This window comes from Struthio camelus, chromosome Z, assembly GCF_040807025.1.
Source record: "Struthio camelus isolate bStrCam1 chromosome Z, bStrCam1.hap1, whole genome shotgun sequence".
Taxonomy (NCBI): Eukaryota; Metazoa; Chordata; class Aves; order Struthioniformes; family Struthionidae; genus Struthio; species Struthio camelus.
The window spans coordinates 84,591,677-84,606,562 of NC_090982.1; the positions used below are offsets into that span (position 1 = coordinate 84,591,677).

The 14,886-nt window shown below is 45.9% G+C and overlaps 1 protein-coding gene across 1 annotated transcript in view; it reads right to left on the reverse strand.

Moving 5' to 3' along the window:
- Window positions 1–890: 890 nt before the first annotated feature.
- Window positions 891–14,886, reverse strand: part of LOXHD1 (lipoxygenase homology PLAT domains 1) — a 149,754-nt gene continuing 135,758 nt past the window's right edge. Inside the window, exons 38-41 of the mRNA XM_068928480.1 lie at window positions 7,036–7,206; window positions 5,756–5,894; window positions 4,146–4,307; window positions 891–1,565 (exon numbers count right to left, since the gene is read on the reverse strand). Coding sequence (XP_068784581.1) covers window positions 1,085–1,565; window positions 4,146–4,307; window positions 5,756–5,894; window positions 7,036–7,206 — 953 coding nt within the window. The 3' untranslated portion in view covers window positions 891–1,084. The remainder of the gene's footprint in view (window positions 1,566–4,145; window positions 4,308–5,755; window positions 5,895–7,035; window positions 7,207–14,886) is intronic.

Sequence of the window (14,886 nt, forward strand, 5' to 3'; positions counted from 1 at the left end):
TGTTAGCCTGCAGCAGCCAGCGCCGTCTCGTTAGTTCAGCCTCCACCTCTTCCTTGCTCAAACCAGATTCCCCAGGGGAACGTCATCCCGCTGGAGGCAGTGGGAATTTTTCCAGCTGGTGAGCAAAGTCTGGAGCACGCCGGAGCCGCTCCTTTGCTCTCTGGGGAGGGAGATGGGACTCCCAAATGAATGATGTTTAAACAGCTGTTCTTGTTGGTACCTGTAGAAAGAGGTGAGCACCTGGGAAGAGCTCACATACAGGAGCACCAATTCTTATTGCAGCTGAGACATTCCTGCCATCATGAAAAATCAAATAGAAATATTTCACAAAAAAAAAAAAAAGGAAAGAACAAGTAAAATGAATGGCAGCTGCTCTGAAAAGGGATTGGTATTCAGGCCATATAGGGTAAAACTATCTTGAGACAGCTATGAATATAGTCAGACAGCTTCCTTGAAGGGGGATTGATTAGCTCTTAGATCTTTTGCTAACATATTCCTAGGAATTGCACTGGCTGCTGTAGCCCTCGCATCATGGCACTTCTGTGCTGGAGCTGGCCAAGCCCAGCCCTCAGCCAGAAGCCAGGTCCGGCACAGAGGGAAAGCGCATGGGAGGCCTTGGCACCGCTCAGGTCCCGCTGCCCAAGACCAGCCCTTCCCTTCCCAAACCTCCCTGCAGAAAGGCCTGCAGCTTTCAATGTGTTACCATGTCAGCTCCATTTTCTGATTCTTTCTATTCTTCTGAAAGGGGAGCTGGTCAATAGTGGCAGCCAGCTGGCCCTCTCAGCCCTGGCAGGGCAGGGTGGTGAAAGCAGGCGGCAGCATTTGAGCTGTTACTGAGATAGCTTATGGATCTGCTGTTTGTGGCTTCTAATCATAAATAAGAAAGAAATGTATGCAATTGCACAATTTTATAGACACTTTAAAAAAAGCAGTGTTACAAAATGTTGACCCAGGAACCCCATCTCACTACTAAAAACCCTTCAATACAAAAGGCCAATGTGCTATAAAACCATATAACAAGAAAAATGCACGTGCAGAAGGGTCTAAAACCCTCCTGCAGCTATGTGTCGTGAGTCCGTCCTGCTCAGTATCTAGGAAAGAGCTCTCTCCAGATTAAACCATCCCCTCGGTTCTCATCCAGCCACTTCCCGCAGGGAAATATGGTGGTCACTCCAGTAGCTGAGTTGGTGATCTCCACCCGCTCCACCAGCCAGCCAGGCGCCAGCCCGCTGTTGTCGTGTTCAATCCGGACTTTTTTCAGCTCCCCCATGTCCAGCGTTTCCAAGTAGAAGCGGTTGGTTTTGCCCCGCTCAAACAGGTTCCTGAACTTCTGCTTCAGAGCACGCTTTCCCGAGTCCCCGTTTAACCCGAAAATGGTGATGAACACGTTGGCATCGGTACCTGCTCCCTTCTCAAAGCCCGTGACCACGATGGTCTCGTATCGGACCGGCACCAAGCTCCGGGCTTTGCTGGCAAAGCTCTCGGTGACCTTGGCACACTCGAAGACTTTGTAGTCCCGTCTCTTGTAACGCAGAGGGATTTTTGTGTTGCACTTGAAGAAATATCTGCCGAAGGAAAGTGAACAGCAGGTTAAAGGTATGGACGGCCTCTTCTTTGTGCGCTACAGACCGGGTGTGCTACTCAACCACACAGTAGCGACGTCGTTTCAGTACTTTTCCACATATGTGCTAACACTAGAGTTTCTGTTCAGGAAGACCGTCTTGATTGAACACCGCAACTGCTGGAAAATCCGATATATCCCCAGACGGACACAGACACCCTGCACATGCTGGGGGTTGGTTTTGGGCACCTGTCTCCTCTTTTGCCCATGAAATGGCATGTCCATTTGCAGAAGTACCGAGGCAAGACAAGCAACCAGCCCAGCACGTAACGCAGCCCCGTCACGACTGAGTTTAAACTGATTTCAGAACAGGGTTTCACCCATGCAACTGCACTTGGAGGGGAGAGGTGCAATGCTCCTCATCCGCAGTATAGTACAGGATGAGCTAAGAGATAGGGAGAACAGGCAAAAAGGCAACGTGAAAGACTGGAGGATTATATATCCCCCTCTTTCCTCATCTAGCTCGCTCAGCCCATCCTGAGCAGGCAAGGAAAGCATCAAGCGCACAAATGATAGGCACCAGATGCTGAAAACCCTTCACTCTGCAGTGCTGCCTCTGGTGATGTGCAGGGAGCACATAACACATTCATAAACTACTGCATACCTGGCGCATGGCCAGGGGTTGGAGCACTGTGCTTTTAATGATGTATTTCATTTCCAACAACGCAGATCATTTCCAAATGAGCTTTTTTCCCCCCCTTTCCTCCCCCCTCGCCAAACTGCAGCAGGTCCTCTCAGAAGGAGTGTAGCTCGATTGCATGTGTGTAAAATAAATACCTCAAGGAAGGGTTACTGCAATTAAGTAGTAATGCATTTCTTACGGCCTTACAACCCTTTTGGCGTTTTCTGCAGCCGCAAAAAAGCTGTCCTTGCTCTAGAGAGAAGTTTTATAAATGAGAAATTCTGGTGAGAGCAAAATTTTAGGGACAGGAAAACAACAACATGAAAATAGGGGGGATTGCCTGATGCTGCAGTTTTATTTCCTGGGCAAGATAATATCTGGTGTTTTGGCATTACGATGGAGCATGACAGCCTTCACAAGGGGATGGAGGGGAAGAAAAAAGTTGACCTTTCTAGCCCTGGGATTTGCAAGGAAAAGCATCTAAACGTGGCCCTTTTGCTTGCCAGCAGATCTAAAACCAAAAGGCAAAAAAAAAAAAAAAAGTCATCCAGAACGATTGTTAAACCAATCTCATAAATCTTTTAATTTGGCTTAGCTGGAGCTTTTTTAAAATTTGTTTTGTTTTTGACACTTGGGATTGGCAATACCCAAAGAGAGAGCTTGGTGTCAAGGTGAGATCTGCTCCATCTGATAATTTGGAGAGTAAACGCTGCTGTGATGAAGCGCCGTGTCCGCAGAGGCAAGGTCCCGCTTCAGATGGCAGAGCCAGGCTTTCCTGGCTACCCTCTTTAATTTAAAAACAACATAACTGAGACTTTATGAGAGGATCTTTGTACTCTTCAAAATGGACTGTCTCAGCAGAGATCTCCATGCTCCCAGTGAGCTTGATGCATGGATTTGATTGCACGGCTGGGTGTTAAGGGTCCCAGATTTTTCCTCACCAGGAGAAAAGAACATGTTTTAATATATGATTGACTGAGTTTTCATTCAGCAAATAGTATTGTGGCTCTTATGCTGGCTGATTAATTTGCTAGGAGAGAGTCTTAGCATTAAAAAAAAAAAAAATCACTTCAAGGATTTCTTCTCAAACACTCAATTGTCTCAGCTGGAACAAAGCCCTTAAAGTTACATTCTTTTGCCGCAGTGGAAATATATTGGAAAAGAAAAGAAATCCATTGAGGCTATGGGTATTTTCTCTGAAGAGGAGTTTGTTCTCCAGATGGCTACTCTTCTTTGGTTCCTGTGTATTCCCTGTGCTAACTGAGCCCATGGCTGTCACCTCTTGCAGAGGCAGGGCTCAGACCACTGCTTGTAGGGGCTGAAGCGCTCAGAGATTTCCTGAGATCTTCAGAGACTTTCATTCTTTGGTATAGAGGTTTTCAGTTATATTTAAGCCGAAGTAACTGAACAGTTGTGATTTGGTAGCTAACTGCAGCCTTTACAGTGGACCTTTCTGATCATCCTAGATGTATTGTTCATCCAAAGTGACTCGAATTGGAGGTTCAGGCTTTGACTCGTACTCAACCTTTTTCTAGGAGCTGTTTTTACAAGAGCTACCTAGAGGCCAGTCTGTGCAGAGCATCCTACAACCCTCTCTAAATTTCAGTTAGCGTCAACATTTTCTGCACGCTGAGGTGTTAGCTTGTAGTTGGTGCAAAATTCACCCTAAACATACTTGTTTTTGAACTCAGCTGTGCAAGAACCTTCTCTAACAGCTCAGAAATTGCACAGCAGCCATCTATACACCAAACCACTCGCCCTCAGCTTTCAGAAAGGGATTAAGAATTGGTGAGACTTTCCAGCACCGCGTAAGTTTGAAATACTGCAGAAAGATGCATGCAGAGCCACTTAGCTTCCCCATGTCCTCTTGGAGTTGCCCCTTGCGTACAAGAGGACACTTACTTGTTGCAAAGCTCCATCTCTGTTACGATAATCTCTTGGACATGCCAGTACACATCAGCTTTTGCAGATGACTTCTTTCCATCTTTTGGACAGTGACCAACACAGATGGCTGCAATATCCCCAACAGTTTTTGAAGAAAACTGAAATGTGTCTGTTGCTCCCCTACAGGAAACAGAGAACGGTTTCAGTGAACGTCTTGAAGGCTGGCAGTGACTTGTTTCATATGGACATTAAGTAATTTGCACGTGGCTACGGAAGAGAGAAGATAAGCATCCATTTAAAGTCATTTGATTTAACCCACAATCATTCAACACAAAGTGTAATTTCCATATTTAAATTCAGTATTTTCTCTGATTAGGGGTGACACTTTAGATTACTGCCACTAGGACTCTCCAGGATAAACTTGAGCTGTTCCACATACAAAATCAATTTGCCTCATTATAGATAAAGCTAAAGAATGACTAATTTCCTCTCCGGCATTCATTCATTCATTCTTGACAGATACTGTGTCTGCTGTTACACATCTACCCACCGTAGCTGTTTTAAATTTGCTAGTTCGGCCACCCTTCCTGCTTTAGGAGCCCAGCTTGAAAATTAGCTTAGTTAAACAATAGGTCTCTGTCAAACATTTGGCTGGCTCCACTGTCATGTCCCCTACATATCTTTTAGGCCTGTCTCCTTGGCCTGGGTCATTACTCCAACCTGCCTTCAAGGAGGGACTGTGACTAATGCTTCGGAAGATGGTGTCTCTAACTCTATTTTACTCCCCGTCAGTTGAGTGTCAGGAGGATATTCCTCCCAATCTGTCATATTTCACATGAAATCTCAGTCATTCAGAGTCTAGATCAGTTATAATTTTTCCTTCCTTTGTAGAGCCTTAAGAAAGACAATTCTTCCCTGCAAAGCAACCAAACAGCAGCGTCCATGGCTTTGCATAGGTTCCTCTCTCCTAATGGCCTGCTGTCTCCGTGAGCAAAATGAAAAGCCCATCTTACATCTGGAGCACTTTGGCCCCTCATGGGAAGGGGAATCTGCCCCCCATTGCACAGATATGCCTCCAGCTCGTCCGCGTGCAAGGCTGGCATTCGGCTTTCCTCACGCGACAGTGATCTTTCAGCCCTTCCCCCAGATTCAGCTGGAAAGTCAAATCTGAGCAGCTCTGACAGCATTTAGCCTCCAACTATTTTTACTCTTTCTCTGATTCTCACTGCCAATGAGATGCTGTAAAAGGAATTAAAACCACCTCCAGCTTCCTCCTGCTCCTCCCAGCTCAAAAAATTACAGGCTCCCCTAGGGCTCACCGGAAGCCCTTCTGTATGTAGTAATGCCAAAGGACACACACACACACACACACACACACACACACACACACACATGCACCCCTTGTCTACATTTCCTTTACCAAATATCTTTTCCCTACCACATTTAAGCCTGCACTGTGTCTGCCTATCAGAAAGTAATTTTGCATGTTCCTTTTACTCTGAGTGAGGACCCGTTAGGCCTTTTAGAAGGGGGATGGGAAACAGCATGACACAAATGTAACTCCATAGATTGTCCTGGCGAAGAGAGGTGGTGAGGAAGTCTTCTAGTCCATCATCCAGTCCCACTACCTTTCAAATCTTCTTTTCTTGGAGGAGTTTTCCATAAGAAATTCTTTCGAGCGACCCAGCTTTCCTTCTAAGATGATCCAGATGTTTTCCTTGGTCTCTGCATCCTCTCTGTCGCTTGTTACTGTGACAATCTCATAGGCTTTAAAGCATAATTAACACACATGTTAAGCAGTAGAGGAAGAGCAGATGGTCAGAGAGAGATGTCTTCATTTGACTGTCATTTTGGCTAAAAACTCTCTTTCTAATATTCATCACAGCACACAAGAAAGCATTTACAAAATAAGGATGGAACCACGCTGGAATCTGTGGGACTTTTGACTTCTGCCCGCCTAGGATAGAGTACATGGAAAGTATGAGTACTGCTTGATCAGCTAGCATGAGTGGATGGAGCTGCTCTTGAACAAGCTGTGTCCAGCTCCCTGCTGGGAGGTCTCCCTATTCAATAAGGTCTCCCTATTTAAGGTGGCCCAAATCCTTCTGCTTTTTGTGTCACTGTTCCTAAGGTTGCCTAGCCTTACAGGGAACAGTGAGGGCATCTCTCTACCCAACAGGATGTGCTCTGATGCTACAGTGGTAACAAGTATGTGTGTAAGTACCCAAGACAAGCAAGATGGCAATCACAACATTGTTTTTGGCAGGGGCAATGTGAAATCACAGTGAAGGAACGTGATTCTTGATTCTCCAAGACTCTCCTGAAGCAGAGCACTGCTTTTACAGGAGTGCTGAGATGTGCTTAACAGACTTGGCAGTGTGGTTAAACAACACTGCTCTTTCTCTCCCTCACCACATTAGACGCCAGCGTAATTACCTTGGACTCAGTGGAATTATCCGGTGCAGGGCTATGGAGTGTTAAACTCAGCCGTCATGTTCAGCTGGGATACGTGAGCCTTTAGGCCAGAGCATATTAAGGAGGAAGCTGGAGCAATGTTACTTACAAAGCTTTAAGGACTGAACTTATTTTCCACCTCAAAGATTTAAGCCCATTATTTCCAATGAGAACATAACCATGTATCCTTATGGCTTACTGCTGGATTGAACCGCTGCAGATGGGACTCTCTTAAGTTTCAACCTAGAATGAAACATTTTTCTTCTTCGTAAATCCTGATTTGTTTCTTTCTTATCGCAGTACTGCACTTCTGAAGTACTTTTAGTAATTCAGCCTTGAGAGCCTGCAAACGCAAAGCCCGGCTGTATGGGAACCCTCATGGAGCGGCTTGCAGATGTGGTCTTATGCCCTCTGAGGTCCCTTAGGAAACGCCACAAGTGGGCTCTGAACTTACCGGTCCGTTCCTTCAGTTCCATTATGTTATTATTGGCACAAGCCAGTTCTCTTATGAGCTGCCCATCATCTTCACCTTTAGCCAGCCAGCGATCACACTGGAAGCGAAATGTCTTGTCCGTGGCGGAGTCCATCACATCAATATATTCCAAGTGCCAGCCTGGTGCAATTCCTTTAGAGTAGAAAATAATAATAATAAAACTGTATATTTCCACATCTTTTGGGTAAGTAGGTGGTACGCTCCTCCTCAGAAGCATCCTGCTGGTGCTGGAAATACTTGGTAACAGATAACACTTCATAATAATACTTCGGATAACATCACCAATGAATATGATGCTCTTCTGATACCAAAAGCAATGCTAACCACAGCTCAAGACCACAATCTGATCCCCCTTCTAGACTCAGGCAGGACCATGCTTTGGAGGGATTCGCTGGCTTTGACCAGATGTAGGCAGAGGTGTTGAAATGCTGCCTCAGACAAGCTAGACTGCAGGCTAGCAAGGCTGCTAGACTGGCAAGGGTCTGGCCCAGCCCTTTGCACGAGAAGGGCTCTGACGTGCATAGCGGCTTCTGCCGTAAGATCAGGCACAGCACCGAGCAGGGAAAGCCAGGGCCAGCATGTGCTCCGTCGACACACCAAACCTGGAAAGCCGTCCTGGGAAGAAGTACTGCTGCAACTTAGGGATAGTATCGCCTTGCGAAGCCCCAGGGTAATCAGGGCCTGGCAGAGCTGTTTGCCAGAGCCAGAAGCACAAAATCTCCCGAAAATTAGGGAGGTTTGGGGCAAAAGTTAACGGCACATCTTCTGCTATAGAAACTGCTGGGGATTCTTCCTTCCATTTTAAGGAAAACAAGGCCAAAAAGAAGGATATGAATCTTTTCAGCGTCTTTCTTACAACATCAGTCCTTTCCTGCTAATGGGCCCAGTCCTGCCCTTTCTCAGAGGTCAGATAAAATGCTCTATTGGAAACTATTCAGTTTTGAGAGATTGCACAAATAAATGTCCTGTTCCCATTTCCACCCTGCCTAACCACCATCCCTCCACCACATACATCCTTAGTTATTCAAAAAGAGATAGCAGCATGTGCATGCTTTTTGGGGTACCTTCCTGTCTTGGGAATGGAAGCTGGCCCCAAGCTGTAGGGTTTAATGGGTTTCTCTATGGCCTGTATTATCTCCAAACTGCTTAAAAATGTTTGCAAGGGTGCAGGGAAGACAGTGAGGCACATGGAGCAGCCCTCAAAGGTCTGTGGAGATCTGATTTCCAGAGAAAGACCACCAACAGGATCAACTCCATGTGGATCTGAAAGTAGATTATAACTCGCTCCTTTGACTCTGTCAGATATTACACACAGGGAAATTACCCATGCTGTCCTCCTCTCTCCAAGCACCCACGGTGAATTCACTAATGCTGTGACCGGACATGAATGTGGTGCTGAGTGAAGTGATGACTGCTCAAGGAGAGACCACCAACTCACCTAGCTTTTGCCTTGGTTCCCTCTGAGGATTTGTAGCTCCTCTAAGTTTTCTATTTAATTTTTTGCAGCGGAAAAGCAACTTTAAAAAAATCAGGAAAAGGGCGTTTGGGAACAATTTCCTGACTTATTTGTTGGAATAGAAGGAGCCCTTGCTGGGTTGGGGGGACAACACGTTCTGACAGTTCTACTTACAAGTCCTGTTGCTAGCCAGACAAAGCAAGACTATGTTCACAAAGGGAGATCTCTGCTGTCTCATTATTTACACCCTGGAGGCATTAGATAGCTCTCGCTCTTCCAAGAACTCGCTGCTATGTGCCTACCTCCTTAGTCTGCAAGAAACAATCTTATTGAGCCCTGAAAAAAAATGATGGCACCTTTCCAAGTTATGTCAACAGGTCACCCTGCTGGTGTGGACTGCGAACCCTCCACAGCGTGCATGTCAGCTGTTCCTTACTGGCTACAGGCGTTTCTGCTGTGTACCTCAGCTCCCTGAACCTTCTGCAAGATAGGAAATCACTTGCTACAAAGCACAGTCCTCAGTCAAATACAATGCTTGCCCCTTAAATTCCAATTTAAGTAATTCCTTAAATGCCTGGGGTTGGAAGGTACCTCTGGAGACTGTCTATTCCAAACCCTGGGCACCACTTTTAAGTGTCTGGCTCTGTTTTCTTTACACCCTGCCCCCATCAGATATTTATACACATTGATAAGATCTCCCCGAGTCTTCTCTTCTCCCAGCTAAACAACCCCAGCCCTCTAAGCACCTCCCTGTGTGGGAGATGCTCCAGTCCCTCAGTCATCTTTCTGGTCTTACACCGTACTTGCTCCAGTACGTCCATGTATCTCTGCAGTGGGAGGACAGGTCCACATGCCAGTGACAAGACCTTTGCAAATACCAAGGATGAGGCACCCGGGCATGGGAGTTGAATGCACTGCTCAAACACCCATGTCCCCATCCTGACTTCAGCAGCAGGACAAAGCATGCGGGGGTGGAGGGGGCTGGCACACAGTACCCTCGCAAATCCTCGTCAGTTAATGCCTCAGGGGCAGATCTGATCAGGTTCTCCAAGGCTCCCACCACAGTCTAGCAATAGCAGCTTACTCTTTGGGGCCGTTTGGAAATTTATTCTAAACATGTTGGTGGGGTCAGCCGTTAATCTTGCTGGCAGGCTCATTTCCATTTAAGCTCAATGAATGCCTCTGCGGGATATTCAGGAGACTGTTCTGCTTTCATCAAACCTTTACTTAAAACAGTACAGGAGGAAAAAAGAAAATATGCCTTCCCTCTCCAGCAAGAGAGATCGATGACTGCAGACTGGGCTAGAATAAATTGGTGGTCTCAGTCCTGATGATTGCAGCAGAGAGCGGCCTGCTTGGGACAGGTCAGTGCTAAGTGCTAAGGCTGAATGAGATGCACATACCCTATGCCCTCCTCTCCAGGCTGGTCTCAGCAACCATTCACCATGAGACCTGCCACAGTAACCTGCACTTTTGTCGCAGCGGGAGATGGGGCCAGAGTTGAATTTTCAGCACCTATTGGAGCTGAAGGCAAAGCAAGTGCAAAGTGCAGCTTTTCCTGGCGTTTCCTGCAAAAGATGCCTCTATTAGCTATAGGTTATTTAAAGAACAAGCTCTGGGCTCTATCAAGGTGTCAACACTGAAAAGCAAAACCCAGCAGGACGTCCCTTACAGCCAGGGCTACTGCAAGTTAAGGAGCTGGCTGGTCACTCTCAGAAAAACGGTGCTAGCATTTCAAAGCCTCCTCCTATCTGCTTTAAAGAAGTTTCTCTTCCCTCTCATGAGAATCAGTCTTTTCTTTTCCCTTTTTCCGTCCTGATGTTTAGCAATTTAAATTACCCTGAGAGATCTGGAAGCTGTATCCTATATTGCTTTTCAATGTCTGCAGAGAAATGAATCCATCCCAGGCGAATGCTGTACCGGCTATGTCCAGGGCAGCATATCTTCCTGCCTCATCCCTCTTCCCCAGCTCCAGGAGCAGTTCTCACATCCAGCCCTTCAGTGCCACAGCACTGAACTCTGTTCAAAAGCTGATATGGAAGTGGAAGGACTTGTTCAGGACTGAAGAAACTATTCTCTCTGACCACACTGAAAAGATTGGTCTTTTGTGCTGGGCTAGAAAAAAAAATGCAAAGCCTATTTATTCATAGAGTCTGACTTTGCTTCACTGAGCTGATCTGGCTCTGTGTGCTCTTGAGCACACCAGTGGAAGGAAGATGAAACCATGTTTGCAGAAGCACTTTTCAGGTCATAAAATCCTGGTTTCAGGATTTTACCTTATTTGAACTTTCTGCTCCTGTGCGGTCCTTGCAGAGTAATGGGCTCAGGCATGTTACGCACTTGAAAACTGACAGGACGGGGAACTACATTGCATACGGCGGTAACTCAGGAGACCGCAAATCCTCAGCACAAGCTAGTTTATGGACTGGGTGTCAGTGAAGGAGTGAGGGAGAGGAATCAGCAAGGCAGTGTGGGCGTAGTGGGGTGAAACAACTTTCCTAGTGCCTGGCCACTACTAGCACAGCCTGGCCATGCAGGAGAAACTGGAGGATCTGAGCAGCACTGGATTATCAAGGTCCCAGGATTTCCTCTGGGAGCTGGACGGTGGATCCTGATCCACTGCAAAAGGCTGGAGCTGCTCTGTCACTCAACTTCCAGTGTTTGCATAGCAGCCAGAGCTGGTCTGTTCTGTAGCCCTTAGGCACCTTGACCAGCAGCACCAGGAACATGAGGGCTCAGACCCAAATCGGCTGCACAAATGCCCTGGAAAACATGGTGACTCCAGGGACAAACTGGGCCTCCATTTATCTCCGTTACTGCTTTGGAGCAGGAGGGAAGAAACAGCAAATGTCTGAGCAGTCCCTGCTTGACTGTACAAGGTCTTGGTCTTTAAAATAGTCCGTCCACTGCTGTGCTTTTGTGGATGATCCCCTATAACAAGTGTTCAGCGTTTGTAACAAAAGGTACTTCGTTCCCAACCTGTTCTGCCGCCATCAAAATCACCAGCAGCGAACCTGCCCTAATAAAACCCGTGGCTATGCCACGTTGGCTCCTTAACGGCCCCACAGTTGGAAGTGACATTTTCAATAGCATGCAAAACATTTCAAATGTAATTAGAGGAAGAGAAGAGCTTTGGGGAAAACAGAATCACTTATTTGCTTGACTCTGGCAGTTGTATAATTTAGTGTCATGTAGCGAAATGTATTCTCTTCCCAAGCATCCTCATCCAAAAGGGCAGTTAGTTGTCCATTTATCCTCCTTTCCAAAAGGGCCCTCGTAGATGCCTGAGTGATGTTGGACAGGGGTCCTCTGTGTACTCCTGCAAGGTCTTCACAGGACCATCTTGCCTTTTTCCCAAGCGATGCTAAAAAGACTGTGCTTTACTGATGTTAGACAGATGCACAAACATTTCCTGAGGCTTGGAGAAAGAGAGTGAGAAGAATCTAGTCTGGTGAGTTCACCACTCACCAGGCAGTTGGTCCTTCTCTTTGCTTTAGTGAATATTAACTATTCCTTGCAAAGTGAGAGCTGGTGGATCCAAGTGCTTGCTGGCAGGCCGGGGAGATGAACCACATCCAGGCTTGGAGACACACATCCCTGTAGAAGGGAAACTGTCTCCTCTCTCTGCCGCCACATGCATCTATTTTCCTCTCTTTAGTTTGGAGCAGGAAGCATTCACCAAATTTCATGCAAATTATTGTTTGGCAAATTGTCAGAAACGTCTATCTGTTTTGTGAGCTGTGTAGCAAATGCGAATAAGTGTTATTTCACATGCTGGGCGACCTGGCTGGCGTTCTCTGTAGCCATCCTATCTCTAGCACGTCTGCTTCAGTTTGGTTTTGAAAGCACTTGATGTCTGATCAGGGATAATAGTTGTCATTACTGGTGCTTATGTTCACATAGGAGTAAAAGAAAACTCATGCTCCGGATGTTGATGGCTCAGGCACCAGTGAAGACTTTCCACTGCCCAACCATTCACAGCTAGCAATTGGTACTGCTCAATGCTCTAGTAACATGATTTTTCCTTTTCTTCTCGTATGTTCCTCTGAAATATAAAGTAATCACCATTGCAAAGATAGTTCATCAGCCTCACGCCCTCTGATGTTATTCATCTCTTGCCTGGTTAGATGACCATCCATCCTCATACCCCATCACATGAGACATTACCCAGAAAGTGGTGGGAGTTTCGATAGAAGTGTTAGATTGCTAGAAATGGTGCACTAAGTGTGAGGTGTTAAAATAATGGCATCTAGCTTTGCATCAGTACATCTCAAAACACTTTAAGAAGGTGAATATATTTTTATCCCTAATTTACATAAATGAAAATGAGATACAGGGATGTGATTTACGCAAGGTCATCCAGCAAGCCAGTGGCAGAATAAAAATAGATGCGTTTGTATCACTCTCCGTTAAGATCATGTTAGTTCACACAGCCACATTTCTCATCAGAGCTGACAGGCAATGAAATGCCTCTCACAACCTTTGACAAAGAAAAAGCTTAGCACTTGGGACAGTTTCAGAAAAAATGTCCCTCCTGCGTTGTCTATGCAACTTGTTCACTGCAGGATTTGACTTGAGTCAAAACCACCAATCAATTACTCTCAGGCGAAAAAACCCCGCATCTTACTGATTAACTGCTACTAAGTGCCAAAACACTTAACTGCTCAGAGTGAAGATATAGCAGTTGCTCAGAGGATATTCTTGTGATTGAAGCATATTTCATGTTTTATTGAGGCATACTTGATTCAAAAGCATTTCGCAAGGGTGCAGGATGATTTGTTGCCAAGAGGAGCGAAGGAGGCTCATAGCAAAGAGAAGATTTTACAGAACTGATAATTTTGCAGGTACTAGTGGCCTAGCGGGCTTCTTCACTCTGTAGTGAAGCATTCTGCAATTACAGGAGACAGCGAAGAAATGAATAACTCTACAAGGTTAGTACCGGGGTCTTTGTCTTTTCTTCAATGATGTCTCCTGCTTTCCTTGCTTATATCTTTTTCTTTTTCTTTTTTTTTTTTTTTCTCCCCTACTTCTTCTCAGCTCCAGACTGTGAGATCTCTGCTGCGTCTTCTGCTTGGGCTGCAATGCTGGTAGCATATATTTGTGATAGACAGACAGATGAGGGTAAGAAATCTGCTGCTGAAGAGAGAGGAAGGCGCACGGTGAGCTGGCCCAGTTCTACGGGGCTGCCCGGTGGGTCTGTGCTGGGGTCTCCTGAGGGGTGAAGGCTGGATTTGGGAAATCTGAAGGACTGAGAGGTCACAGCATGGGTGCTGGCATGTGGCACAAAGGTCTGCAGCTTGTATTGTCGCCTTTGCCTTGTCTGCGGCACTGACTGCAATCCGTGCAGGCCGATGCACGAGTCGAAGCCGTGCTCCTCTCCCCTGAGCCATCAAAGCAAAGAGGGTGGATGATGCCGGCTCCTCTCCTCGGGCAGGTTTACGTAGCTATTTCTCTTCCCCTCACTTTTTATTTAAAGCAGAAACTGTTCAACCAATCTGCCCCATGGATCTGTAGAGTTTATGATGCACTGAGCAGAGGGCTTAAAAAAGACCTGTTTTGGAAGCTCTTATAGCGGAGCAAATCCCTACAAAGGTCAGAGAAAGCAGATCTTTGGGTTTCTTTTAATAATTTATGCTCTGCTAGCATCCAAAAGGCTTGGAATCATGTCTCTGAGTTGCAGAAACATGTCTCTGGAAATGCAAAATGCTGTGAGTTCAAGGCCTGGGCAATCTGAGATCAGATCCAAGATGCTGCTCCTTCAAAAAGCAGCTCCTTCAGAGGAAGAAAAGGGAAAACAAGGACATACTAATGTTCTTGAGTCGAGTCCAGCTCAAGAAAGGGGAATAAGATACTTTCTCCCTTGGAAGAGCCACCCAAAAGGATGCATGGGGGCGGTTAGGCTATTTAAGACTCAAATAGACAGTGCACTAGCAGTTGGTGTGATTGAGAGAAGGGCCCGGTTCAGGCAGAGAAGCAGTTGTACTGCATAACCTGGTTATTTACTTCTATCTTTTGCTTCTATAATAAGACAGAGAAGTCTGTTTTATGGGTAATTAGACTCTTCCTGGCTCCCCTTGGCTGATGGCAACTGAGATAATCAAGAATCTGAAATTAATGACTTTAGAAAAACTGCTTATTGTGTGGGCTCAAATCTATCCAGGCAGATGAAGAACTAAACCTAGATTTCCCACCTCGCCTTGTAGTGAGAAGAAAAAGGCAAAAAAAAAAAAAAACCCAACACAAAATAAAACCACCTTTTATAGGTAAATCATTCAATTACTGAGATATCAAGAAACTTTTAACCATTCTTCCAGAATGGTGATTTAGTCCCTAAACCAGAGAAAAAATTGAGGCCT